Source organism: Corvus cornix, chromosome 4A (genome assembly GCF_000738735.6).
Source record: "Corvus cornix cornix isolate S_Up_H32 chromosome 4A, ASM73873v5, whole genome shotgun sequence".
Lineage (NCBI taxonomy): Eukaryota > Metazoa > Chordata > Aves > Passeriformes > Corvidae > Corvus > Corvus cornix.
The window spans coordinates 15,723,818-15,749,599 of record NC_047058.1 but is presented as its reverse complement, the minus strand read 5'-3'; the positions used below and the strand labels follow the sequence as shown (position 1 = coordinate 15,749,599).

Here is a 25,782-nt window from a genome sequence, read left to right as displayed (position 1 = left end):
TATATTTGTTTAAATATGAGGTTAAAGATATGGATTTGAACACGTAGTGTTCAGCAGTGTTCTCATTTTTACAGTGTTGCATTTGTGGCAGCCACAGTCTTGTTTGGCACACAGCTTTCTCTTTGCTTTTTCCTTTTCAATTGTCTGTAAATGTCAGGAGGGTGACAGTGGAGTCCAAAGCCACCTGCATCAGCAGAGCTCCTGCCATGGACACAGCAGACTTTGAATTCAGTGCTGACACCCGGAAAGGTGGACCCTGGCCTTCCCAAGCTCATGTACCTGCAGCAAAATGTGACCCTTTTTGTATTCAGCCCTGAGAATTCCACACATGGAAAAACAGAGTAAACCCATATGCAGGCCTCTGTTTTCTTGAGTTAGGTGGTTGTCCTTGGAGAAAATATTTTCTCGTAGAAGAGTGGAAATTACTCCCTTTTTTAGTGGAATTAACCATCAAAGACACAGATATTCAGTAATCTCTGTAATCTCTATCAGTTTCATGGGCTTTCACTGAAGAAAACAAGGTATTAAACACAAAAACTATATTGTTTTACATTTAAGTCTAAATATTTGTGAATGTCAATTTGGACTTTTTAGCCAGCTTTTTCTCTAGTAAATATTTTGTAAATCTGTATATGCAGTCATTTGGGTTTTGTTTTATTAATTTAGAATCTGTGAAGAGCATCTGTTACTCTGTATCCTCAGCCCCATTTGGTGAACATTTCCACTGGCTTAAGGACATCTTTAAAGCTGACAAGCAGCAGTTAGGACAACACTTGTAATTGGATTTGTGATCCAGAGGATCACTCTCTGTGTGACTTCCTGCTGCTCTGTCAAACAGAAGCCAAAGGAGGGTAAAGGAGAAAAAAAAATTACATTCACCTTCTCTGCTGTGGTGTGAAGGGATGTCCTGCTCAAGCTGCTGCCTGGCAGAAGGGTGCCCAAAGCTCCCAGTGTTGAGTGTACTCACTCAACCCGGTTCATGACTTAGTAACTGGTTGTCTCTTCTTGCTGGGGCAAAACCAGCTGCCCCAGACACTGCTCAGCCTTCAAACAAGAGGACCAAATTTGCTCTGAAGAGCACTGTGATATGCAGTAAGCTTGCAACACTTCAGCCTTGCAAGTTTTTGGAGCGGTGCTGCCTCTTTTGGGGAATTTGCTGCCACCTTAGTTAGAAAGGGTTGTTTGACACAACTGGAAAATGACTCTGAGGCTGGAGACTTCAGCTCACTAAGTCAGCCTGATGTTTGTTGATGAGGAGTGTCAGGGAGAAACTCATGAAATGCTTTGCACAGGGGCTCAGAGAGCTGCACTGAAGAAAGGCTGTGGACAGCAGTCGGCTTCAGAGCCTCTTGCCTGATTTGGCACTCACTCTCCTTGCACTGGTGTAGGGAGTCTGGTATTCTCTCACCAAGTGACCTCAGTTCTTAAATTATGGACAGTTGAAACTGCATGGTTAGTGCTGTGGATTGCTGGAGTCAAGTGGAGCTGAATGTCTTCTCTGTGCTTGTTCAAACAGCAGAACTCGAGTCAGGCAGGCATCCACGTTCATCCATGTCCAGGAGCCTTGGGAATGCTTAGGGGTGATCAAGATACCCCTGCTAAAACAAGGGCCAGCTGTGAGCTGTGTCTGCAAGCAGGTATTAGTGCATTTGGGATTGTGACAGCAGCGATTTTGCAGTAATCCCCCATGAACAAAGCCTCTCTGAGGTGTCCGAGACCTTCCTCACTTCTCACTGTGAGTTAGTCCCTGTTGGTTAAGGTATGTACAGAATTAGTTCCCTTTCAGACTCAATTTTGCAGTGGATTGGTGATAAATCATATATTAAAGAATGAGTTTCAAAGGAGAGGTGTGAGGTGAGAGAAGGCATTTGAGATGAGGGTAGTGCCGCCCCTTCAGCAGTGCTGAATCCAGCTGACAGCTGAATCAAAGTGTGTTGGCAGCTTCTCTGAGGGCATCTTTCTTCCTACTGCTGTTAATGATGGGATTTTCCCAGACTGGAAGAAAGTGCAAATAAAGACTTAGTGCTCTCTTTCTTCTGTGCATTCTCAGTCTGAAATCTCACTTTGTTATGTGAGAGGTGAGGGACACTTTGCCATTACAGCAGCTACCCCCTCATTCTCTGACATTAATGCTGAGCTATCTCATGCTCATGCAGAGTTGTAGGCTGCCATCAATGCTCTTGATTTGTATATCCATCATATCCCAGAACCAGGTTATTCTTCCCAAATGTGCTTTATGTGTGTCACACAAATGTCAGTTTATGTGTAAAGATATCCCGAAACCTCATCTCATTTCCCTTGGCTAAAGCAGTAACACCAACTTAAATGATGTTCATAACTTCATAAACTTCATTCATTTTGGAGTTTTTTTCAAAGGGTAGGCGTTAGAGAGGGCACTAAAGCATAAAATTATACATGCAAATGTAGTCCCATTGTAATGCCATTGACTTAATTCAGATTTCTTCTTCATGTAAAGAGTGCTCAGTCTAACTTCCACCATTTCCCATATGTCTGTGGTTTGATGGAGCCAAGGCATTAGGATGATGTCTTTAATGATGGATTTATGGGATGAAGGTTATTGCAGTTGCAGGGAATTGACACAAGCAAGATAACAAGTAACATATCAAAAAGGAGTCAGCTGCCTTGCCAAGGGCAAACTGATGAGCATTGGCATGTAGAGGGAAAGAAAACCAAACCCTGGACCTAGTACTTGAGCTAGGAAAACACATGCTACAATCACAGAAGACATTTATAATCGTTAATTTTCAGAAGAAATTCCGTCACTTGATTACTGCCAAATGGTAATTTTCTGGTAATGACAAATTGCAGATGAATTTTCCAGAATCCTGGAAAACACTTAGCTGGAGTGGGAAAAATGCCCTGGTTAATCTCTTTAGCATGTTATTTTTCCTGTTTAGAAGTTCAGAGTCCCACAGGATTAGATCAGTGGTGTTCACAGCAACTCCAAAAAAAGCAATCCAGGCACAACAGCGGCCTCAGTATTGGTTATTTCTCGGGTGGAAGAGCTCAAGGAGGGCATGGGCAGCCACAGGTGTGTCTGAGGAGTGGTGCTCCATGACAGCCAGCTGCCCAGAGGGGAGCACAGAATTCATTCTGTTGCTCTCTAACTGCTTGGATGTGCAGGGGTTTTTTTTGTTTCTTTAAAAGGGTAGAAAGGAACTTGAAAAGAAATGAAGGAAGATAATCAAAGGCATAGAATGAGTTTGACATGAGGAGAGTGAATAGAGTGGCATTCTTCAGCTCCAAAAGAGATGTCAGACAGGAAAGATGATAACAGGTCTATAGAATCTCTAGGAAGGTGGAAAAGGTGACCAGATAGTGATTATTCACTGTTTCTCACAGTACAGGAACTGAGGGCAGTCAAAGGAAGTTATCAGGCAGCAAATTTAAATGAGCAATAAACACTTTGTTCAGATGACAGATAGGCTGAGGAACTGAATGCCACTGAGTATTGTGGAGTTAGAAATGAGATCAAGGATTTGTAAGATTGATCGTGAAGATAAATCTCTCAAAGGTTATTTTAAATACCAGGTCTGGATGCAAATTCTTGCTTCGGAATTTTCTAAGATATAGTGCTTACAGCTGCCCCATTTTGTGCCCATTTTGAAGCTTGTGGCTCTAAACTTCTGATACTTGCCAAAGACTAGATGAACCCATGATGCTGTAACTAGATCTGGCCCACCACGTGTTTTCCGTGTTCTCCTGTACACACAGGTTGTGGTATTCCAAAATATGTTGTTGCTTTTGGAAGGTTTTGTGTCTGTCCTGATGTGGGACTGAGCTTCACAGATCAAGGGATGAAGTTTGGATCTCAGTACATGTGAAAAATATTTGAGTGATGTCTTGCAGAGAACAGTCTGTTTGCACTGAGATTGCCCACAAGGGCCCTGAGATCCAGAACTTTGCTTCCATGTGTCTGTGATGCCATGACAAAAGGGGCCATTTTTCTATCAGGATTGTTTTAATTACTGTAAGAATCATGCTTTTAAATCTTCATAGCTGTAATTCTTTCATATTTTGAAATTTTTTCTCTTTAAAATTTGCTCCTTTCTACCCTATGTCAGTGATTTCAAAACCCTCCCAAACTGGCAGGTATGGAGTGGTCAGCTGGAACACAGCAGAGTGGTGGCTGCCTTTTCTGAACCCACAAATTCCAGTTAATGCTAGAAAAACAGGAGTTAGGCTGCATTCACTGAGTCAGCTGTTGAGCACAGTAAAGCTGCCCCTGTTCCTGGTGGAGGGTGTCGTACCCTGGAGCTGTGCTCCCAGGAGTGTTGAATGTTTTCCCTTTCAGCTGGAAGCTGTAACTTCTCTTCCAAACAGCTTTAGGCAGTGGGCTGAATGCATGCAGGACCTGCATCATCTCTGCTGTCTCTTTGGAGCCCCGTCTGTCCAGGTAACAGTCTCCTTTTTGGTTTCATTTTCCTAGGGATATCTATGCCTATTCCAGTCATTGGTTTGCAGGATGACTCCAGGGTGTTTGTAAATGGGACCTGCGTCCTTAACGATGAGAACTTCGTCCTCATTGGATCCTTCATGGCTTTCTTCATCCCTCTCATCATCATGGTGATCACATATTGCCTGACTGTCCAGGTGCTGCAGAGACAGGCCACAGTGTTCATGTGTGGAGAGGTGCCCAAGCAGAGGAGGAGCAGCGTGAACTGCCTCAAGAAGGAAAACAACACAGAGAACATTTCAATGCTTCACAATCACGAGGGGGCATCCCACTTGAACTCCCCTGTGAATAAGGAGGCAGTGCTTTTCCGGAAGGGAACGATGCAGTCCATCAACAACGAGCGAAGAGCCTCCAAGGTCCTGGGCATTGTCTTCTTTTTGTTCCTCATCATGTGGTGCCCGTTCTTCATCACTAATGTCATGTCTGTCCTTTGCAAGGAAGCCTGCGACAAGGACCTCTTGAGTGAACTCCTTGACGTGTTTGTTTGGGTGGGGTACGTGTGCTCCGGGGTGAATCCCCTGGTGTACACCCTCTTCAACAAAACCTACCGCAGGGCTTTTTCCAACTACATCCGCTGCCAGTACAAGCCCAGTAAAAAATCAGCACTGCGGCAGAATCAGTGTCTGAATGTTGCTTCAACAGCTTTATATGGGAAAGACCTGACTTTAACTAGTTATCGAAATGGCAATGAATTCAATAGCATGGAACTAGATGAGGCTGAGGAGGGCCTTGAGATGCAACCAGGAACTTCAGAGCTCTCTATAAACAGCTGTAATGTTGTAAGTGAAAGAGTGAGCTGTGTGTAAAAGTGACTCTCACAGACCTTTGCTACGGTGTATCTGTAGCCATAATATATTGTGTAAAAATGTAAGTGTCGGTCAAAGGACAATGTAAATACTGCATTCTGAACAAAGCTTTCTTTTTTTTTAAAGAGAAAAAAGAGTTGTCTTTCCAGTCCAGTACTTAAAATAATATATATTAATATACTGCAGTGAAGTTTAAGGTTCTATATTTACTGTTAATACTAGATCAGAACTATTAGTTACTTTGCATATGTCATGGACAAAATGTTTGAATTCTTCTTCCAGTGCATGAACAAAAATGCTGAATATTTATCTCAGGTGGAATTTGCTGGAGTCCAGAATGGCACGTTAATAGTTATATATCAAATACATGCTATTAGACTTGGTCAGTATAACTTTCTTTTTCAAGTTGACAGTAAATATATACTTTAAATCCTCACCCCTATTTGTGCCGTGTAAAGACTTTACAGAAACTTGGCAGAGAGACGTCACAACAGCGTAGTGGCTGTGCAGGCACCTGGCCAGACATATCCTGTTATGTGTAGTGGCTTCTGCCATACTGGGTCAATCTTGCACTTCAAGGGACCTTTGTTAGACTCTGGCTCCCTCTCCAATCCTGCTGTTTTCTTTCTGTTCCTCAGGAGGCTCTGGCTCCCCTGAGGAAGGTAGGGAATGCAGTTCTGGTGTGGTTTTGCAGTCCTAACTGGGATCACTTTCAGACTTGGAGAAGAGCTGTGAGAAACAGAGTGATCCCCAGTTACCTATTTCAAACATTCAATAAATGGAAAGCCTGAGATTCATTAAAAGCCCTCTTTTAGTCTTGCAGATAACCATCAGCTCTGGGATGGAGCAGGCTGTGTGCTCAGTGTGGCCAGCACTGCCCTCAGAGATTGCTGGAGGATCAGGGGCTTTGGCCTACCTGAAGAAGAGCACTCTAGCTTTGGAAGAGCCCAAATCTCATCTTCTCTTTTCTCTTCTCTTCTCTTCTCTTCTCTTCTCTTCTCTTCTCTTCTCTTCTCTTCTCTTCTCTTCTCTTCTCTTCTCTTCTCTTCTCTTCTCTTCTCTATTCTCTCTCCTCTATTCTCTCTCCCCTCTTCTCTCTCCTCTCTCCTCTCTCTCCTCTCTCTCCTCTCTCTCCTCACATCTAGTTATTCATTAGCTGGTTTGGCACTTGCTTTTCTTTTTCGGCACATTGCTGGTGATAGGACACTGCTTTGGGCCTAAAGCAGAAGGTTCTCTGTTTGTGGAGCTGGCCAGGGTCAAGCTGTGAGGGGCAGGATGTGCCTCCCTGGGGAATGTTGGAGAGAGGTGTAAGCCAGGGTCCCTCTTCCTGTCTCAGGAGGGCTGAACAGGGCACGTGATTGGAATCATTTGCTGGTGTCATGGCTCTAAAGCAAACGGTGACCAGGAGCAGGAAGGAAGCAGACCTGGAGCTAGTCTACACGGAATGTTAATCTGGAGTAACTTTTGAATTTGATTGATTCCATTTTACTCCCAAAGTAAATTATAGTATATCATATTAACACTACTTACATATTTAATGAAAGCATCCACATTGGGATTGAATGCAGTTTAAGTAATCTGCTTTTAATAGACACCATGTATAATTTGAATTATTTTTCCTCTGCATTCCTGTGTATGCAAACCCTCCAGGGCACTGTCTTTCTGGCACTGTGCCTCTGGGGTGATGCCTCTCACACAGATTTCCTTATGTGGAGCATTGTCTAACACCAGATATCACCCATAAGGTTTTTATATCTTCATTAACTACTACACAGATGCTGCAGTGCCCATCTAACATGGGTGCATTTAGCATCACTGACAGCCTCTGGCTAAGATAATTGTCAGAACAGAGAAGCTTACGCTAGGCATGGATAAATCGCATTTTATTTACATGAATTGCTTGTACTCTAAGCTTGCTCTGTTCATTCCACTAAAATTAACTCGTAGAAGAACTGGAAAATTCTGCCAGTTGTGACGCTGTGCTGTTGCACTGCTGTGTGCAGCAACAACCTTGCTGAGGCCACTACTAAAACACAACATATGGGTTGTATCTGCTGAGGGGTTGATCCCAGACTGATGCATTGAAGTTGATTATCTTCTTTTCCCCCTCATCCCCTCCTGGGATAAATCCATAGTTTTAACCTGCAGGCAGATGAGATATCCCAGTGCAGAGTGCAGCTTACTGCTTGCAGAAGGCAGCAGAGCTGCTCCGTGTGCCAGCCTGCAGATACCACCGTGGGCTTGAATGCTTGGGAACCCACTTGCCTCTCCAAAAAGGTCAGGTAATCCATAGGGAAACAACTGGCCAGAAACAAAAACTTGCACCTTCAGTGACTGCCCTTTACCCTGAGTCAGATTTTATTATCTCAAACAGTACAGAAAAATCAGAAAAATAACAGTGCATTTAAAATTTTATTTCCCCTTTGGGTGAATTTATAGCACATCTCTTCCAAGCACGTATATGTGTGTATATACACATGTGAGTTTGTACTTATATATACACACATATATATACAAGAACTGACCAGATTTTGAAAGCATTTAGCAATAAGTTGAATTACAGTAGCTTCTAGCACATCTGTCAGTCGTGTGAATAGCTCATTTTCCACAGCACCCTCGAGCTCAGTGTAAGTTTGCACACAGGCATTGTCTTTGCATAGGAGCCTTCATGTCTCACCCTTGCCAGTTCTGTTGTATGGGCAAAAAGGGAACCTGCTATATTTGGATGTAAATAACGAGAATTGAACAGAGAATTTTCAGAATTTTTATAAGTGTTTTTAAAAAAATTCAGCGCCAGAACTGTAAATATGCCAACCTCAGCTGGACCTGTTCTGATGTCCATCTCTTGTTTGGATGAAGAGCCAAGGGGACTGCCTTACAGCGCCTGCGTTCCTCCCAGCCAGTGGGGGAGAACACTTCTGTGAATGGTTAAATACTGTCATGTACCCAACTTTCTTTGGGTCATTCACATCAGGGTTTTGTGATGCTGCTATTAATTTATTAAAGAAAGTTTGTTGGTTTAATCATTCTTCTTTTTTTTTTTTTTATGGTTATCAGAAAATAAATAAGTGAACATGCCCTCTCTTTCTTTCATCTGTCCCCAGTTAAAATATGTCCTGATCAAAAAACCAAATCAATAACAAAAGAGGATAAGGATGTATACTTAAAGTATGGCCCACAGCTGCTGAATCACAGGAGTTAGTGTCAGCAGATGCCCCAACACTCCCAACCCCAAAACTTGTTAAATGTGAAAGCAGTGATAGACTATTCTCCCTCTTCAAATTGCTCCCTCCAGGAATAACTGTTAAAATTTACAATTTTTAAACTACGTAAATTTGAAGAATCAATTTAGTTCTCTGAAACTTAACCAAAGTCAAGTTGTCCCCACAGCTCCCTTGCTTCTCCTGAGATGTAGCCATTCTGGTGCCTCCAGAAGCCCTGCCTGGGGCTGTCCTGCGGGAACACCTGCTGGAAGCTCTGTGTGAGTCCTCAAATCTCAGCTCAGGTACAGTTTTATCTTACAAGTAGTGTCTGTTGGTAATGTTTTGTTTTGATTTGGACTGAAGAAATGAAGATAATTCCTTGGAAATGGTTGGAGGCTGAGATATGTTGTCTGCTTTGTTTCCCAAACCAGATGGAGCTGTGTGAGTGGGCTCACGGGACAGCACACACGCAACAAACAGACCACCCCCTTTGACTTGCACTGGAGAATCTGCTCCTGAGGGCAGCCCAGATTGGAACTGGTGTTTTCCTGAGCTGTAGGGCCTTGCAGTCTTCGTGCCTGAGGCCAGAAGCAAGGCTGGCCATGGTGTACAAAACCTCATGGCTGGGCAGTCTGGTTTCCAGACCTGAGCTGGCTCATCTGCATCTGTTCATGTTGCCCCACACAGCCAGGTCTGGGGTGTAGCATCCGTGAGATCAGCCATGGTGGCTTTGGGGACCTGTGTGAGCCTCACAGACTGTGCTTTGAGGAGAAGGCCTGCTCCTCCCTGTGCTTGCTGAAGATAAGAGCAGATACCCAGAGGCTGTAGCATTTGGGAGGCGAGAGGGTTCAGAGCCAATGCTGAGGAGTCTCAAGGCATCCCACCTCAGCACGGCTCTCTATTGTCTGAACAACTGTAAGTCCGCAATAGTTTTTATCTGAGTGATAATTTCAAGATGTAAATGTTAGGTGATGTGTGAATAATCACCATGAGCAGTGTGGGTCTTGCTGTTTTCCCTACAGAGACACTCGTGTCAATCCTTAGAGCCTTTCTTCTGGAGAGCCCTGCGAAGAGTTTCATCACTGGTGTGGAGTGTGTCCAGTTCTCTTTCCAGTCAGCATCCAAGGTGTTGGAGCCATGAGGGCCCTGGATACGGAGACCCAAATTCCAAAGAAGAAACATCTTTTAAGGAAGAAAAGCAAACCACAAGCAGCCCTTCAGAAATATCGTTTAACTTTGAGCTCATGAAGGGTGTCTGATACTGCGGCAGACAAATTGTGCATTCCAAAAGCAGAGCCCGTCATGTGACAAAGGAGCAGATGTCTCTTGGATGGCTTTCCTCTCTGTGTCACAGTATCATCAGGATAGCTACATGCCAAGAACTGCACTTGGCTTTGTCTCCATTTTGGGGGCGGAAAAGGCATCAGAATCTTTTTCCTGGGAAAAGGCACGCAAAGACCACCAAGCCTTGAGCAGGTGAAGCAGGAGGACAGAGATAGACAGATGTGTGCTTGCATCTGTGCACATGAACACACACACCCCAGAGACCCCAGAGAGCCACAGGAGATGTCATCACACTTTAGTCTTCTCTTGATAAAATGGGAGTATCTGAAAAGCCGGGGAGGAAACCTGTGACAGGGAGATCAAATGTAAGTGCCGGTGTCACTGTGAGATGGGGGCTGTTCCAGTCATAATGTAGTTTGTGGTGGTGCCTGTATCAAAAAAAAAGCTTTTGTTTCTTTCAGTTTTAGCTATGAAGTTGTTACTGTCTGTTCTGTCTCTCCCTCATTTTTCTCTAAGTCTCAGGTCTTCTGCTTGTTTGTTTTTCACACACTGAAACCTGTGCTCTGAAGCTGTCCGAAAACATCTCTGTGATGTGCCCTTCCCTCTCAGCTGTGCAGGGATGCTGCAATCCCATAACAACATGGAGATGGGGAGGCTTCAGGTGAGGGATTTTGGATCTATACAAGACAGACAATCAATGCAACGAGGCACACTTGCTGATTAAAGAACCACACCAGAACATCTTTAATGAACAGTCAAGTGCATGAGCTACACACTGAAAAATTTTGCTTAAGACTGTCCTAAATCCCAGCTTTTGCTGACAGCAGGAGGGTGTGTGGGTACACGTGGAGGCAGTGCAGCAGCAGCAGGGTTTCTGCTCTGGGCAGATCTCCCACATGGTTCCTCCAAGAGGGTGCTTGTTTTAGGGCCCAGCACAGCGTGTCCCGGTGCACTGCCCAGTGGGATTCGCTCCACCCTTTGCTGAGCACTGCAACCACTGAAAAGCTTGCACAAGCCCGTCCTCCTGGGCCACAGCTCCAAGGATCTGTGGAGGGGCCTGGCAAGTGGCTAAGTGTCTAGTGGTGGTACAGGCCAAATAACTCTGGCTGCTCTGGGGTGGTGACAACAATAGAATTATACAGACTGCTCACAGCAGGCAACGGGTGACAAATTATTGTGGAAGACTGAGACTCTGGAACAATCTTTCTTCTGTATTACATCTCTCATGAATGTTGTCTTATGTTCTGCTTCCCCCAAAACCAAAGGATCTCTCAGCAGATAAATACAATTTCCCCAGCAATTTCCCAGGACAATGGTGGCTGCTTTGTTACTCTAGTGGGCACCAGCACTTAAGTGACTTGAAAAATGAATCATGCAGCACCACACAGGGGCATGTTAAATCCACTGTTCTGAATTTTCCTGTGCTTGAATTGCATAAATTGGATAAATTAATGTTTAATTAAAATACAGCCAAATTATCCCACGTATAATTTTAATAGGATCTAATTGTGGCACTTTGAGTGATTTAAATTTCTGATACACTAAAAAAAATATCTGTAAACTAGTGCCTGTTAGTCCACTGCCTGGTTGCATTTGTTAAAACTGAGAGCGGTTTCACATCTGTGTGTGCTGCTGATGTTGGTGTCTCCTCCTGCAGAAGGACAGGTGGGTGCCAGTGACAGATGCTCATCAAAGACACTGGAGATTTTAACCTGGGTCCTTTTCTCTGACTGACAGCTAGAACATTTTCTGTGACATTCTGGGGAGGAAGACTTCAGTGCCTCTCCTGTGGAGCCCACACTTCCCAAAGATCATGACACTGCTCAAAGCAACAGAGAAGTGCAAATTCCCAGCAGAGATCTCAGCTGTGTTGGGGGTTCCTTCCCTACAGGCACCAGTAATTCATGTCCCAGAAGGTGTCCAGAGAAGATCCACAGGTTGCAGTGACTCACCAGTGAAGCCGTGGCAAGGTCTGGCCCCCTCAGCTAAGTACTCACCCCCTCTTCTTTTTGCAGCGCGGCCACAAGGCTGGAGCACGGGTGGGATAACCCTAAAGTGAGCATTTGTTCTCTCTTGTACCTTCTCTAGGTGTACTGAAGACAAAGCTGCCTGCATCCTGCACCAGGCTGTCCTGTGAGAGCATTCAGCAAAGTGCAGGGATGAGTTACTGACTGCAACACAGCCGGTGGTGCAGCCAACCATGGTCAGCAGTGGTGGTTTTCCTTTGCCAGACCTTCACCCCTTACCTTAAGGGTAAATAAATGTGATTCCCTGTTGGTTTGTAGGTAGCTGATACTTTTGCTTTAAAGAATAGGTGGGACTCTGTGTTGGGCCTGAGCAGCAGCCCTGGTGATAGGCACGGTGTGAGAACACAAGGGCCTTATGAGAAAAGAGCAGAAACCTTGGCTTTTTCCTCCTAGCAGCCAAAGATGGGCAAAAAAGGCTCTCCACCAGGATATCGGGGAGTTCTTGTTCTGACTAAGGAGAGAGAGGAGCTATTTAAGCTAGAGGAAGGCACTGATATACAGAAAGGGCAGAAATAAAGTAAGAATTAGAAGCAGGTTTCTAACAAGTGGGGCATTCCAAGTCTGGGACTGCACTTCCAGGTGAGGCAGCAGTAACAGCAACTGAAATGCTTAGTGAGGGCTCAGCTCTTGCATTCACACAGGAATTTATCCCCTAGGTACAGCAGGAGGGCCCAAGTCAGCCCACTTGTCCTCATCCTCTGGTTTGGCAGAGCCCAGGCACCAAGCCAGCCATCTGCACAGCAGCACCTCCCCAGGGACACGTCCCAAAATGTGGGAAGAACAAACATCCTGAGAAGGAAATGCTATTTTTGGGCTATGGTCCTTCCAAGTTGTAGCAAAGCCACGAAAAATGCCACAATTTTGGAGGAAGGCAGGTGAGGCCGTGCCAAGTCAGTGCATCTCCCACACGCAGGACAAGACGAAGTCAAGGCATTGCGAAGGCTGCGTGTTCTCAGCCCTGAGCCAGCCCCAAACTGTGTGAGGCAATATTTCACTTGCATTCTCAGAAGCATCCAGAATCAGCCAGCTTGGCTAGCCCAGGCCTGGCTGCATGCAGTCACGTCAGTGTGTTTTGTTTATACAACAGCATTTTCGTGGACATTTGGTGTTACTGGAGATAGTCTCAGTCTGCTCAGGAGAGCCACAACACTGAGGTAATACCCTTTTGGGCTGCCTTCAGCTGGTGTGGTTGAACAAACACTGGTGAGAAGCTTTCAGGGCTGACCCTGCTTTGTGCTTGCACTGCCTGACTTTTAAAACACTTTTCTTTGTTGCTGTAGCCAGGAACTTCAGGCTTTTGCTTCAGTAAAGTAAATTGTGCTGTTGGTCTTTTAAGCTCTCCGTTGTTAAGAGTGAACTTTGCTGAACCTGGCAGGCAACAAGGTTATTGTTTTCTCAGTGTGAGTGTTTCTAAATGAATTGGCATCACAGGCACAAACTTCTGGGGAGCTACCAGCCAAGATCAATTTGAGAGTCCCAAAGGTTGGGACATATTTCCATTTCAACAGTTAAGAGCTGGAACATCATCAGATAAAAGGCAAGGTCTATTCTCTTCTGGGCTTCATGCCTCAGGTGGGGACCTCTTGGTGGCACAATGACTCAGGCTCCCTGGGCAGCCCTGGCTTTGCAGTCAGACCCTGTTGGGATGTTTGGATACCTAGAGACAGGATGGGATCCTGTGTCTGCTGTCTCTGTTTCCTTCTCCTGTGTAAATTTTCTGTAGCCATTTTATGCTACACTCACCTCACGTCAGGCCACTGCCTGGTTGCATTTGTTAAAATTTAGAGCAGCTTCACATCTGCGTGTGCTGCTGGTGTTCGTGTCTTCTGCAGGAGAGCTGTCGCTCTGGGTGGTTTAACACACTGTGGGCATCTGTTTGCTGTTACTTGTGTGCCATGGCCATGCAGGGAGAGTGCCTGGGGAGGGTGGCATGGCCAAGAGCAGCCTTGGAGAGAGGCTTTAATCCCTAGGAAGATCAGGCTCTGCATGTTTGTCTGCTATGCATGTTTTCTCCACTACCGCATGAATTCCAGTGAAGAGTATTCTGCCACCCTTTGTTTGTTTTTAAATCACAAAGGTATTTAGACAACATTAAAGGAAGGTGTTCCCTGGTTTGTAAAAACCCCTGATTTTAAGTACTTTTTTTTTCCCCAAATGAAAATAACTCCTGCAAGTCACTGGTGCTTTGGTGAGGTGGGACATCCAAGCACACCAAAGGTGTGACATGCCTTTGTCACCTCCATTCACAGCTTTCCAGGCAAGGAAACAAAAAACATCCTTTGTGGATGATCACTGATGGTCATGGCTCAAATCCCCTCACTGCAACTGCAGGAACGTTTCCCACCTTCCATCAAAGGCAAGGCAGGGCAACCTCATTTGGCATCTCAGAGAAGCCAGAGGTGCTGTGCAGGCTGTCCTTGCTGTCAGAGATGAGTGCAGGCACCACTGGGGACCACAGCAGCGCTGCCACCGTGCTCATCCAGCCTCCCAGCTTAAGGAAGCACCCACATTGAGCTCTCCCTGCAGTGAGACACACTTAAACACTGAGATTGTCTCCTGGGCAGACCCATCAAGAAAGCAAATATCAAAACCATGTTTAATATTTTTAAATTAGTTATTAGTTTCCTTTTTTTTTTTTTTTTTTAAATGTGTTTAATGGTGTAAAACTTGCTGAAATGGCATTTTATTTCCTGAATGTAGCAGTCCTGTGTTGTGTCTGGATGCAGATCCACACAGGAGGCAAGCAGCCCAGGATGGCAAGGACATGAATCCTTAATTTTGGGCTAAGCCTTGTGGTGTCTGTCATTTTTCAGCTGGTTGTTTTATCTCTCCATACTCTAGGAAGAGTATCTTGACACAGACAGTTTGCAGAGCAATTTCAGCTGTTCGGACGGCTCAGCCACAATATGTTGCCTCAAATTGTTCTGTTAAGCACATGCATCAGCTGTATTTGTTTGCCTTGAAGCTGTGAAAACCAGAGACCCTCCTGAGAAAATTTAGCTCCTACATAGAAATAAAGAGATTGAAAATGCTCTCAAATGTACAAATGCCACACGAGGCAGCGAGCTGCAAACCTGCCATGGCCTGTGAAGCTCTTTAGATTATATCATTAGCTACTGCATCCCAAAGCCTTGACATCTAGAAGCTGCAGCCAGAAGGGCTGTGCTGTCCTTCCAAGATCTAGGCACTCCCTGGAGCTGCAGTGGCTCAGGGATGGGTGCTGAGATCCATGGTGGCTCAGGGGTGAAGGAGCTGCTGCCAGAGTGAGGCAGGGACACACAGCAGGGCAGGGCCAAACCTCCAGTTTGGGCTGGTGGGACATTTCTGAGGGTGCTCAGTGCCTTGAGCATGGGGGAGGGCAGCAGCAAGGGCTGGTTTGGGCTGGCATGTACCCTGGGAGATGCAGATCTGGGCAGTGTAGCAGCACTGGGCCATGGTGACGATGCCACGAGGCACAAGGCGATGTTACCCCTCAGTCACACCCGAGCTGAATGATGGAGCAAAGGGGTGACACCTCTCTGCTTAGCAGGACAGAAAGAACAGGACTCTTTCTAACGGTGACAGAGCCATTATCCCCCCCTATTTAATTTTCACGCACTAAATACCAAATTCTGGCCGCACGGATGCTGCACCTGCTTTCCACGTCCTTTCATCCAAGCACAGATGCTGACACCCAGTGGCCGTGGAATTTCCAGCTCCCGTACAAGAGGGAAAATTTCAGCACGGATGCCTCAGCCGGTGAGATACAACATCCACCTATCCATTTCCTCAAGTGCAAGAGGAGTAAAGAGTTCCTGGGAGATCACAGAATGGGTAAGTCTGGAAGGGAACACTGGAGCTCATCTTGTTCAACCCCATCTCCAGCAGGATCCCCAAGCGTGCTTTAGTTAGGATCGTGTCCAGACAGCTTTTGAATATCTCCAGAGGAGACTCCACAACCTCTCCAGGCAGCCTGTTCCAGTGCTTTGTCTCCCTCACAGAGAGAACAGAGAAGTTCCTCCTCATGTTCAGGTGGAAATTCCTATGTTCCTGTGCAAGATGCCAGCCTTCCTTTATGTCTTGCAGCCATTGGCAAGTTATGGGGGTTGAAACACTTGTACTGAGAGGCCAGACAGAAAAATTTAAAAATGTGAGGATGGATGTGAGGAAACGGAATGTAAACTGATTTTCAAATTATTCTCTTGCTGGCAGCTTAAAAATATACCTCAGTGAGAGAAGAAGGGTGATTTTTGAGTTCAGAGACCTTGGCATTCATCTTCCCTGATTTGCTACTTCCCAAAAGCAGTTAGAATATGACAGACTAAATGGATTTTGCGTTTCCCTGCAGCATGCACAGGATCATGCTTTGGTATGTGTGACAAGTATTGACGTTCTCTAGAGACAGAAAAGCTGTGTAGGAAAAGTTGGGTTTATTCTTCAGCAAATGGCTCTAAGACTTTATCAGTCAAAGACAGAAAGAAGACTCTAAACTCATGGGTATGCTAAGACAAAGACATGTCTCACTAAACATGTGGAGCTTAGATGGTAAAAACACGTGGAACCCAGACATCAGCTGGGAACAATAAGAGCAGAGCATGCCAAAGGAGGGATTTTAAAAGTCCTTTACTAAAAGTATTAATTATGGACTACAGCAAATGAACTAAAACACTGTAATGAGACTACTGTGTGAAATACACTAGTGTAATTATATAAGCATGGGATAAAAGCCTACTACTGAAATTCTAGTGAGGTTCAGGATGTTGGGAAGGCGAGTGGACATCTATTAGGGCTAAATTTTGCAAATGCTGCAGATGTGATTCTGTGAGAAAGCAGGTGGGAGGTGTTTTGCTGCTGCTGCAGTGAGGACCCTCTTCAGGGTTGAGTTTGGGGAGCAGGGAGCCCTGCCCTGGGGCCAAGCCCAGCTTTCCTTACCTAAATGCTCCTGTAAAGCTGCAGCGTAGAGATACCATAAGTAGATGTACTTAATTTATCACTCTGTTACTAGGCAGGTTTCTAGGCAGGCTTCAGCCTAACTTTTATATTTTGTGGTTACTGAAATAGCTCTGATCTTTTTTGGGATGAGTTCTAGCTGTGGAGGTACAACAGCCTTTCCTTTGCTATCTCTTACTTGCACCCATGCACTTTAATTCTTCCTCCCTTCTTACCTTTTTGGGGTAAAAATAGACTAGAGGCTTTAGCCCAGTTTAAACCCATCCAGCATGTTGGGGCTGCTGCTGTATTTGTCCCAATCCAAATGCCTGTGCCCAGCATTCCACCTGGTAAAGTAGGTGAGATCACACCAGATGTACCCAGGACAACAGGCTGGGCCTGGCTGCCTGCCCTACTCTTCCCCCTGGGGACATTCACAATGCACTCACATGTTTTTAGTGGACATTTTAACAGTTTAAGAGGCTGGCAGAACATCAGAGGCCTGATGGCAGTTCTGAAAATCCAAATTGTTCCAAGTAAAGCCATCCCATGGTGGCTGGCCAGGAGCCCCAGGAGACAGTAGAGGCAGAGGTCTTGTCTCAGCAGAATTACAACAACCATGAAACTTCCTTTCTGCTTCAGTTTGTGCACTGACCATTTTTTTCCTGGTTCTTTCCTCCTTTGGTTGCTCCCCAAATTACATTGGGCTGTTGCCTATTTAGCAGTGGAAGCAGCTGATAGTGATTGAATAATTTTGCAGTTGGATGTGTAAGACAGCACTTGCTGTGATGTTTTGTTCCTGATTGGATTAGTACGGCTCTTTACTTGGCTGATTGGCACAAACTTGATTTTCTCTCTGAGCTTCCACTGTTCATTAGAAATTCCCCCTTTGAATAACTGCTCCTGCAATGAAATATGTTTTCAGGGTAGTTCAGATGAAATGAAACCACACTAAACCTCTGTGTTTGCCTTGGTTAGTTCTTCAAAAAAACCCAGAATGGGCTTAGGAAAGGGTATCTCATCCAGTGATGATTTTAAAATTTTTTTTCTATCATCATCATAGGGAATACCTCCTAAAAATTGGTCAGCAATTTAATCTTCTGAATACCTGTTGTTGAGAAACATCACGTGTGCTTCATTGAATTCTGGTGCCAATGTCCACTTCCTAGAGAAATTCCCATGTCACATTTGCTGGAGTAACCCTTGCTTCTCCTCTGAATCTTCTGTCCTTTGCAGTAGCTGTGGTCATGCTTCTTTATAGCAAAAGTTTCTCTCAAGGTCTCCCCATTTGAGCTTTTCAACAGATAAGGCATATCAGCTAATGGAATAAATAGCTCACGTAGCTCCTTTTTCAGCATTTAGATGCTTTCAGCAGGCTGAGTGTTTGGGGACAGGGAAGACCTGGTGAGAGCAAGGTGGGGTCCAGGGGCTGGATGCAGGTGTTTGCATGCATGTAGCATTGGGTGTGAGCTGCTGCCCTTCAGTGTGTGTCCTTCTCACAGATTTCTAGTCCTCACAAAAGAAAAAAACCAAACAAACCCACAGAACAACATGTTATCTTTATTCATGGCAGTTTCCACTGCCCCTTTTTTCTCCCTTGTCCTGTTATCAGAAACACCTTTCTTCTGAGTCAGTTTAGATCTCTTCCAGTTTTCCTGCAGTCACTTTAAACCCCTCCAGTTTTCCTGGGGCTGTTAAGGAGTGGAGTTGCAACAGCTGCTTCACCAATGGCAGCAGGCAGGGAAGACCCATCTGGGCTGCAGAGAGCTCAGGGCTCCTCTGCTGTCCTTGGGATGGTGTTCCATGAGCAACCCACCAAACACAAGCGGTGCAGCAGGCACTGGCAGAGTTAGCATCCCACAGATGCGTGCAATGGCTTTCCTGCCGGGGGTCTGAAATGGACACAGACTGTTATTCCCAACACTGAGAGAGCTGAGGACATGCTCCAGCATCCCTGTCACACACTGCCACATCCCAATGGCAATGCAGGAAGCATTTGCTTCCCACAGATTTATCACTAGCATCTACGCTTTGTTCGAATTTCACAAACCAAAACATTTGGAAGATGGATGCAAAGCAAAGATGAAGGAGCGTGTGTCTGGGACTCCGTGCATTCGACTGCCAAACAGGTGTCAGTTCGTTTCTGAGGACCACAAAAAGGTGTTTCTAGAGCCAGGTCTCCCTCATGAGTGATGCCTTAAAAGGCTTATTAGAAAAGCTTCCTGCTTGCTCATGCTTTTTGGCCATCAGGAAAAGATAAGTTATCAGTGCTGGGGGATCAGTTCTCTCCAAGTGACCCGAAGAAATTATCAGTAAAAACAGACAAATTCATCCACTGCATCTGCTTTCCCCTCGTGCCATCACTGACATGAATGTAAACAGCTGGGACGAGAGTGCCAAGAGAATGAGGATTTAGCCCATTAAAATGGCACTGCTTTAACACAGCTAGGACAAATCTCTGCTCTTGAGTGGTTTGGGACATGATAATAGCTTTATTTATGCTGCTGTGCATGCAAGTAACTGCTGCATTTAACAGAAACAGTCTGAGCTCTTATGAGCTGTATTTGAGTCTCTGCAGCGAGTTTATGGGTTGCTGTAGGGGCATTTCATATCAGAAACAGACACACTCAGGAAGGCTGCTTACTGAAAATAAACTATTGTTTGGTGTCCAGTCTTAGAGCATCTATTAATGTTTGGCCCTTAGACACTTAGTGTGATGTTTCAGTTATAACTGCAGTTATAAATAGTTACAGACACCAACATAAAAGCACATGGCTTCGACAGGCTGCCTTGGCGCTTACCTTTTCTTGCACTGGCCAATCAACATAAATACTATGAGGCTAATTGACAAACTCAGGATGACTGGAATGAGGATAAATAGCTGCTTGTCCTCTTTTCTGGACACTGCAAAGATAAATGACAGGAAGTAAGAAGATGTTAGAACTGATTGTATTACCTCCTACAAAGCTTGGGCTCAGATCTCATCGTGTCCACATTACCCTACATGTTTTTATTTACTTATTCATTTGTTTGTTTGCTACAGGTATATGCTACTGGGTGGGCTAACATCCTCCTTCAGGGTCATATATCTCCTGCAAATAGATGCAGTCACTGCTATGTGCCTCTCCCCTGCCTTCTGCATCTTGCACCAGAACCAGTGCACACAAGGACAGCCCAAGACAGCCTACAGGGTTCAAAGGAGTTGATCTGTGGTGCAGGACAGGCAGCAGGATGCCCTGTGGAGATACTGCAAGTACCCCGTGCCCTCTCTTGCTCAGCAGTCTCTCCTCCACCCCAGCTGTCCCCATGCAGCAGGGAAAGGTGCTGCTGCAGAAGCATTAATATTTTGGGGCTTGCCTGCTAACTGCACTGGAGATGCAAAGCTGTAGGAATGGCTGTGCTGGAGGAGGCTGAAGGTGTAACTAAGGCAGCATCCCCCCTCCAGTGCTGGACACCAGCAGATGCCATGGCAGCCATCAGCACTTGCACCCAAACAGGTTTTATAAAGGATGTAGAAGAAACACGGTTTACTTTGTGCTCCATACCAGAGAAACAATCCTGTGTCCATTCACTCCAAAAGCCCTGGTCAGCACAAAAAATATTTGTTCTCCCCCTGACACGAACACATGAAACGTGGCTTTGGTTTGCTCTGGAAATCGTTAAAGCAGTTTCCATTTGGGTCGACACAAACTGAGGAACAAAACAAAAAGAAGAAATATCACAGAAGTACGTGCCACCATCAGGATCTGTCTGGTGTGGCCTGATGTTCCTGAACACTGTCCAGGCTCTGCAAACCTTTGGATTATCTTTTGGCACTTTTAAATGATTTCATAATAGTTTTGTACAAGCTAATGTAAATAACATGACTATGAAGACAAATCTACTGAAAATAATTTCTGGAGGTGTCATCATGTATGTTGCCATTTATGCCTGTTAATTTATGGAATAATCTTTTAATTACCTAAGGTGATTCATGAGTGAAATACAACAATTAAAAAAGGTATGTCCCCGATGATTAATTAGTCCTTTTCATTTTTGCCGTCCAAACTGCACCTGGATCATTCACAAGAAGAAAGCACCATGCATAAAAGATGTGTTCTGCCCCAGGCCACTCCTTTTGGGAGATTAGAATTATAGTTTCCTTGGTTCAAGTTGTGCCACCCTATTCAGGGAAACAAGCCACAGCAACTTTAAATTTCTTCAATGACAGTTTTCTGAGAAAACAGGCAGGAGGTATGAGGAAATGCTCACTTGGAGCCTCCTGCTGGGATCTGTTACTGCTAAAGCAAAGCTGAAGCTGGAGGTTAAGGGGGTTAAGGAGGAACATGTGCAGTGCAGCAGCCGGTCAGTGATTTCCACCGGCAGCGCCGGCCGGGGCTGTGCACAGTCAGTGCCCAGGGTAACCCACACCCTGCTGCAGCCTGTGCCTCCCCACCACCCCTTCCCCTCCCTGGGGCACCCTGGGTGCTGTCCCTACCGCCCAGGCAGCCGTGGCTTCCCCCACATCTTCTGCCACCTGCACCTCGTACTCCAGGCAGTGTGGCGGCATTCTCCCTCCCGGTGGGCTCCAGGCCACGAGGAGCTCCTCAGCTGCAGACATGGAAACCACCAGCTTCTTCGGGGCTGAGGGCTTTGCTAGGAGGGGAGAAAAAAGAGAGGAGGTCAGGAGGTGCTCTCAGACAGCTCCTGGTGGAAAGGCTTCAGTTCATCACCGCCAGCCTCTGTCCCTTTTCCCCGTTGACGGGGTTTCTGAGCTCTCGGGGCTCTGAGCCACGATGCTGGAATAGTAAGATACCACAGAGTCTGGAGGGTGGATTATTTATTTTAACTTGACACCCAGGCTGGATGAGGTCCTTGCTCTGGGCTGCAGTGCAGGGGATTTGAAGCACAGGGCTGTGAGCACTGTGCTCGGCACGTTCCCCTCGCAGCCGCCAGCCCTCCCTGTGCTGCTGGGGCAGCCTCGGCCCCTGCAGTGTCACTCCACTGCACTGCTGATCTCACACTCTCTGCATCCCAGAAAACACTCTGGTTTGTGTCAGACGCCCAAAGCCACACACGAAGCACGTGGCAGCATTAATGGAATTCAGAAATCCTGCTCATTAACCCAGTGGTTTAGCTGGAGGACTGGCTATTTTTCCTTCTGGCTTGTAGGCAAATGCACCAGCATGGTGTCTATAATAAAGCCCATGTACACGTAATGTTTGCACATCACGCTGTGCCTTGCTCCTGATGCCTTAGGGTTTAACTTTTATATTTTTCAAATCCTGTACTGCTTCGTGTGTAACTCTGAAGTTTCTTGTGGTCTGTTAGCTGCTGTTCTCTCATGCTGGTTAGACATAAAAAGCCACTCTAGATTTGCTCTCCAGGGACACTTAGATTGTCCCAGGCCCCAAAATATGTAAACTAAGGCCTCTGAAGAGGAGGGCAAACTTGGGGTAGTTATGTCATTAACTGGGGTTGTAATTGGAGAATTGATCCTGACGTGCAAATGGACCAAACTTATAAAATTTGGAAGAACTCGTGACCTGGGGTCTGTCTTGGGTGTAGCCTTTTGACTGCCCAGGGTGCACCATTGAAGGCCCTTCAAATCAATACCTACCTTTCTTCCCTTATTCTTGTCTAGTTTCTATTTTTAGGTGGCCATCTCAGGCATCACTCTCTTTCCCTGTCTCTCATGGGTTTGAAATCCATCTCTGCTCTGACAGACCCCATCACACTTTGCACTCAGCTCACCCCAGACCTTAGCTTGGTTTGAACAGCAAAGCCTAAAGATCTCTCCTGTGCTTGTGAGGAGTGGAGCAGTGGTTTCAATTCTATCAGCAGTAAATGAAGATATCTCTGTGACCTTGCTACTAGAGCCAAAACCCCATAGCTGCCCTGCTGTATGCCCACCAGGCCATTTATATGTCCAGTTGTCCAGCTGCCAAATGCAGCACTTGGAGGCACCCACTGACCCTCCAGGGTTGTGCTGGGTGGTGTTGCTTGCCCACAAACACTCTTGGAAGCTAAAGTCCTGTTTGGCACATGCCACAGCCCCTTCCCTGGGGGAAATGCACACATTCCAACCACCCACCTACAAAAGCACACATTTATTTGAGACCCCTAATGCAGGAGGTGGGCCTGGGGTTTGTGGTGGCCACAAGGGTCCCCTGTTGCTTCCCTGCTGTCATTACCGAGGTTGTGAAGGCGAAGGGTGGTGTACAGTGGCCGTAGCAGGGTGGCTGCTGCTGAACCATTGACACAAATGTTCAGATCCTGGTATTCTGCCTGGCTGAGGTTTCTCAGCACGCAGCCGACGTTCACGCCGCGATCCTGGATGTAGTGATCGCACTGCACCGCGTGGTCCAGCCCCTCGTACCTAGCAGTGGAGAGGGAAACAGAAAAAAATAACCAAGGCAATTTACTACTTGGGTAAAGAGTTTTTTTGTAAGATTGGACCTAAGCCTCGAGTATTGCCCATATCCCACCCTTTGTCCAAAGCACAGAGCTGTGGATCAGCACCTGGACTCCTGCTATGGCTAAAGTGTGGAGAAAACACAAAATTAACATGCACAGACAGCTTCCCAGGCTGGTTTGTAGGCTGTGTCAGGCTCTCCTCAAGCCCATTCCTGTAGCACAAGAGGTGCCACTGTGTGACTGGAGCCAGGGAAGAATCTGGCCTTGCTCATGGAGACAGTCATCCTCCCCTAGGGCCCTTCCTGCTCCATCAGTCACAGACTCTGGAGTTGCAGAAAGGTGCCCTCCCAAGCCAAAATGAAATGTTTTCAGGCAGGTGATGTGTGCCATGAATGTACTGCCTTTGGGGGCCACTCCCCAAAGCTGAGCTGCTGGCTCCATCCTGGAAATACTGACTGGTGTGTCATATTAAATGTTAAGATTCCTGCTAGTTTATGCCCTCAAGGCAGGGCTGAATCTGGCCCCTGTACTCCAGACCTAACGAAAGTCTCCCTGCAAAGCACATTATGTTTGGGGGAAAACTTCATGTTCTAGTACAATAAAAAGTTGCTCACAGGGATCAAAGGATGCCGTTGGTGTCCACGCAATCTTGGGATGAAATGGGACCCAGATCCAGATGCCTGGTTTTATTGAAGGCAATTAAATACAGGTTGGAGTTTTTTAGTGTTTGTTTTTCTTTTAGGTATGAATCATGCATTTCCATGGTTTCCTTCAAGCAGATCTTTGCAGTTAGCAAAATGGTTTTGAATCAGTGCTTCTGCTTTGAAGACTACTTCCAAGAGTTACCTGGAACCTCTTTAAAATGCAGCTATGCTTTTCTTCACGTAGCCCAGTGGCATGAAACCCAGTCTAAGTCATCCTTTCCAAAATATCATAGGAGCTGAAGCACAAATACAGTATTTACTTTGGCCCAAACCACTAATTCTAGCTATGGTTTTCCTACAGAACAGAATCTAGGCACCAGTTTAAAAGAAACAGCTGAGAAATATGTATTATTATTATTATTACCTTGTGGCAGCATGTTTGCTTGTATAAGATGTGCTGAGGCTATGAAAACATATTTGAACACTAAAAATCCAAGTTGCTGAGAAGCTCCACTCTGTATCTAGGGCTCACTGAGCTTGGTAGCCTCCTGCTAAATCCTGTCCTATTGAAATATAAGCAGTGTGATCATGGGAAATGTGCAGCCAGAACTATCCAGGTGTATTCAGCAAAGAGAAAGCACAAATCTTTATGCTGGACAACATGCAGTAAACACCTCAGGGGGATGAATAAAAGGAAAGGAGGAAGTGAGAAGGCATTTCCTGGCAAAAGTCAGCAGAAGCCTGATTTTAAGAAAGTGAGAAAGGATTTGGTGTTTTCTTGCCAGAAGGCATGTGTGGCTTGGGACATTATTTCAGCTCATTCTGGGTGAATTGGGCAATAGCATTGCCAGCCATAAAAGCATATTTACTGGGTCATTTTTGTACTCTGAGTGGTTCACTTGGTTGCTGCCTGGATGTTTTCCTATTTTGCTGTTACCTACCAATAATACAGCCCATAATGTACGCCATGAGGTGCGAGGAGACCTGGCTGCCAGCTGCACTTCAGGTATTCCCAGTCATGATAGATGCAGTGGAAATTCTGGACCTCTGATTCCAGTTTTCCTGTCAGATGAGAAGGAAATAATCACTGTTTAACAATGTACCAGTCAGACCAAGCAAAATATAATTTTTTTGCCTTTGAACAACTGTGTGCTGCAGTGCAAGATAGAAAATGAAAAGAGAGGAGAAGAAAAGGCTGCCAGTCAGAATTATTAGTTTTACTGCCAAGTGCTCTGTTCCTCATAAAAGCCAGTCCATCTTAGAGCAGAAAGATGCTTAACTGACCCTCTCATTCAGTGGTGGAGCTCTTGCAGGGCAGCTGAGCAGAGTCTGGGCACAGGCAGAGGGAAAGGAGCCCCAAGTATCCAGTAACCACAACCACAGCCTTTGGTAGCAGACCTGCTCTGGTGCCTTAAACATCAGCAAGCCCTGCAATGACTTTTCCATCCAGGAACCCTCAAGCCAGCATTGTTTCATGCAACAGGCTCATGCAAAGCACAGAACTGCACCAGGTACCCCAGACTGCTCCTAACCTTGTGGTGGGACCTGAAAGGTGGCATAAATCCAGTCACTTTGCACTTCCACGTCATCTGTACACCACCCTTTGAGCAGTGTCTGCAGCCTCACTTCAGCGGTCCTGCTGAGGTCAAATCCAACTCTGAATTTTAGCTTCCTAGTAAAAATAACCTGGTTGAAAGACAGACTTTTTAAGCACCTCTTCTGTCGCTAAGTGGGCTGCAGAGTTAGGTACCCTTGCTCTTGCTCCAGCTGCAAATAGTCTCATTGGTGTGCTTTATTGTCTCTTTACATTTCTGTCCTGCCTCACTTGCCCAGTGCTCCTCCAGCACTAATTTACACCTGCTGTGCCCAGCCTTGCTGGCTGTGAGTCCCTTCACCCCACAGGACACAGCAATGACAAGGCAGAGCAGGCTGGTTAATGGGACCCCCAGCAGGAGCACTGTGGACCACCTGAGGAGGATACCACCACAAATCCAGATAAAAGGCATTTGTTTATGGTGTGAGATAATCAGAAACAGA

General features: G+C 45.8%; 2 protein-coding genes and 1 long non-coding RNA gene across 19 annotated transcripts in view; 2 read left to right on the top strand and 1 right to left on the bottom strand.

The window, feature by feature from the left end:
* Nucleotides 1-5,719, top strand: part of HTR2C (5-hydroxytryptamine receptor 2C) — a 263,993-nt gene extending 258,274 nt beyond the window's left edge. For all 5 annotated transcript variants that reach the window (XM_019288120.3, XM_010403266.4, XM_010403264.4 and 2 more), the window contains one exon: nt 4,451-5,719. In XM_019288120.3, coding sequence (XP_019143665.2) covers nt 4,451-5,283 — 833 coding nt within the window. In that variant the 3' untranslated portion in view covers nt 5,284-5,719. The remainder of the gene's footprint in view (nt 1-4,450) is intronic.
* A 626-nt stretch (nt 5,720-6,345) lies between these two features.
* The window catches only part of LOC104691665, a 21,218-nt gene continuing 1,781 nt past the window's right edge, over nt 6,346-25,782 (top strand). The window contains exons 1-8 of one of the 8 annotated variants that reach the window (XR_002046391.3): nt 6,346-8,788; nt 8,918-9,401; nt 9,509-10,135; nt 10,287-10,431; nt 11,508-11,740; nt 11,859-12,023; nt 15,461-15,610; nt 19,749-19,834. This is a non-coding gene — a long non-coding RNA (uncharacterized LOC104691665). Of the gene's footprint in view, nt 8,789-8,917; nt 9,402-9,482; nt 10,136-10,286; nt 10,432-11,507; nt 11,741-11,858; nt 15,611-19,748; nt 19,835-25,782 lie in introns of those variants that run through there. The other 7 variants (XR_005604673.1, XR_752249.4, XR_002046392.3 and 4 more) reach the window with 7 other exon arrangements.
* The window catches only part of IL13RA2 (interleukin 13 receptor subunit alpha 2), a 21,725-nt gene continuing 14,188 nt past the window's right edge, over nt 18,246-25,782 (bottom strand). For 5 of the 6 annotated variants that reach the window (XM_010403268.4, XM_019288125.3, XM_019288124.3 and 2 more), the window contains 5 exons: nt 25,278-25,431; nt 24,687-24,807; nt 22,879-23,063; nt 21,183-21,340; nt 19,617-20,395 (listed from right to left, as the gene is read on the bottom strand). In XM_010403268.4, coding sequence (XP_010401570.1) covers nt 20,066-20,395; nt 21,183-21,340; nt 22,879-23,063; nt 24,687-24,807; nt 25,278-25,431 — 948 coding nt within the window. In that variant the 3' untranslated portion in view covers nt 19,617-20,065. The other variant, XM_010403269.4, reaches the window with a different exon arrangement.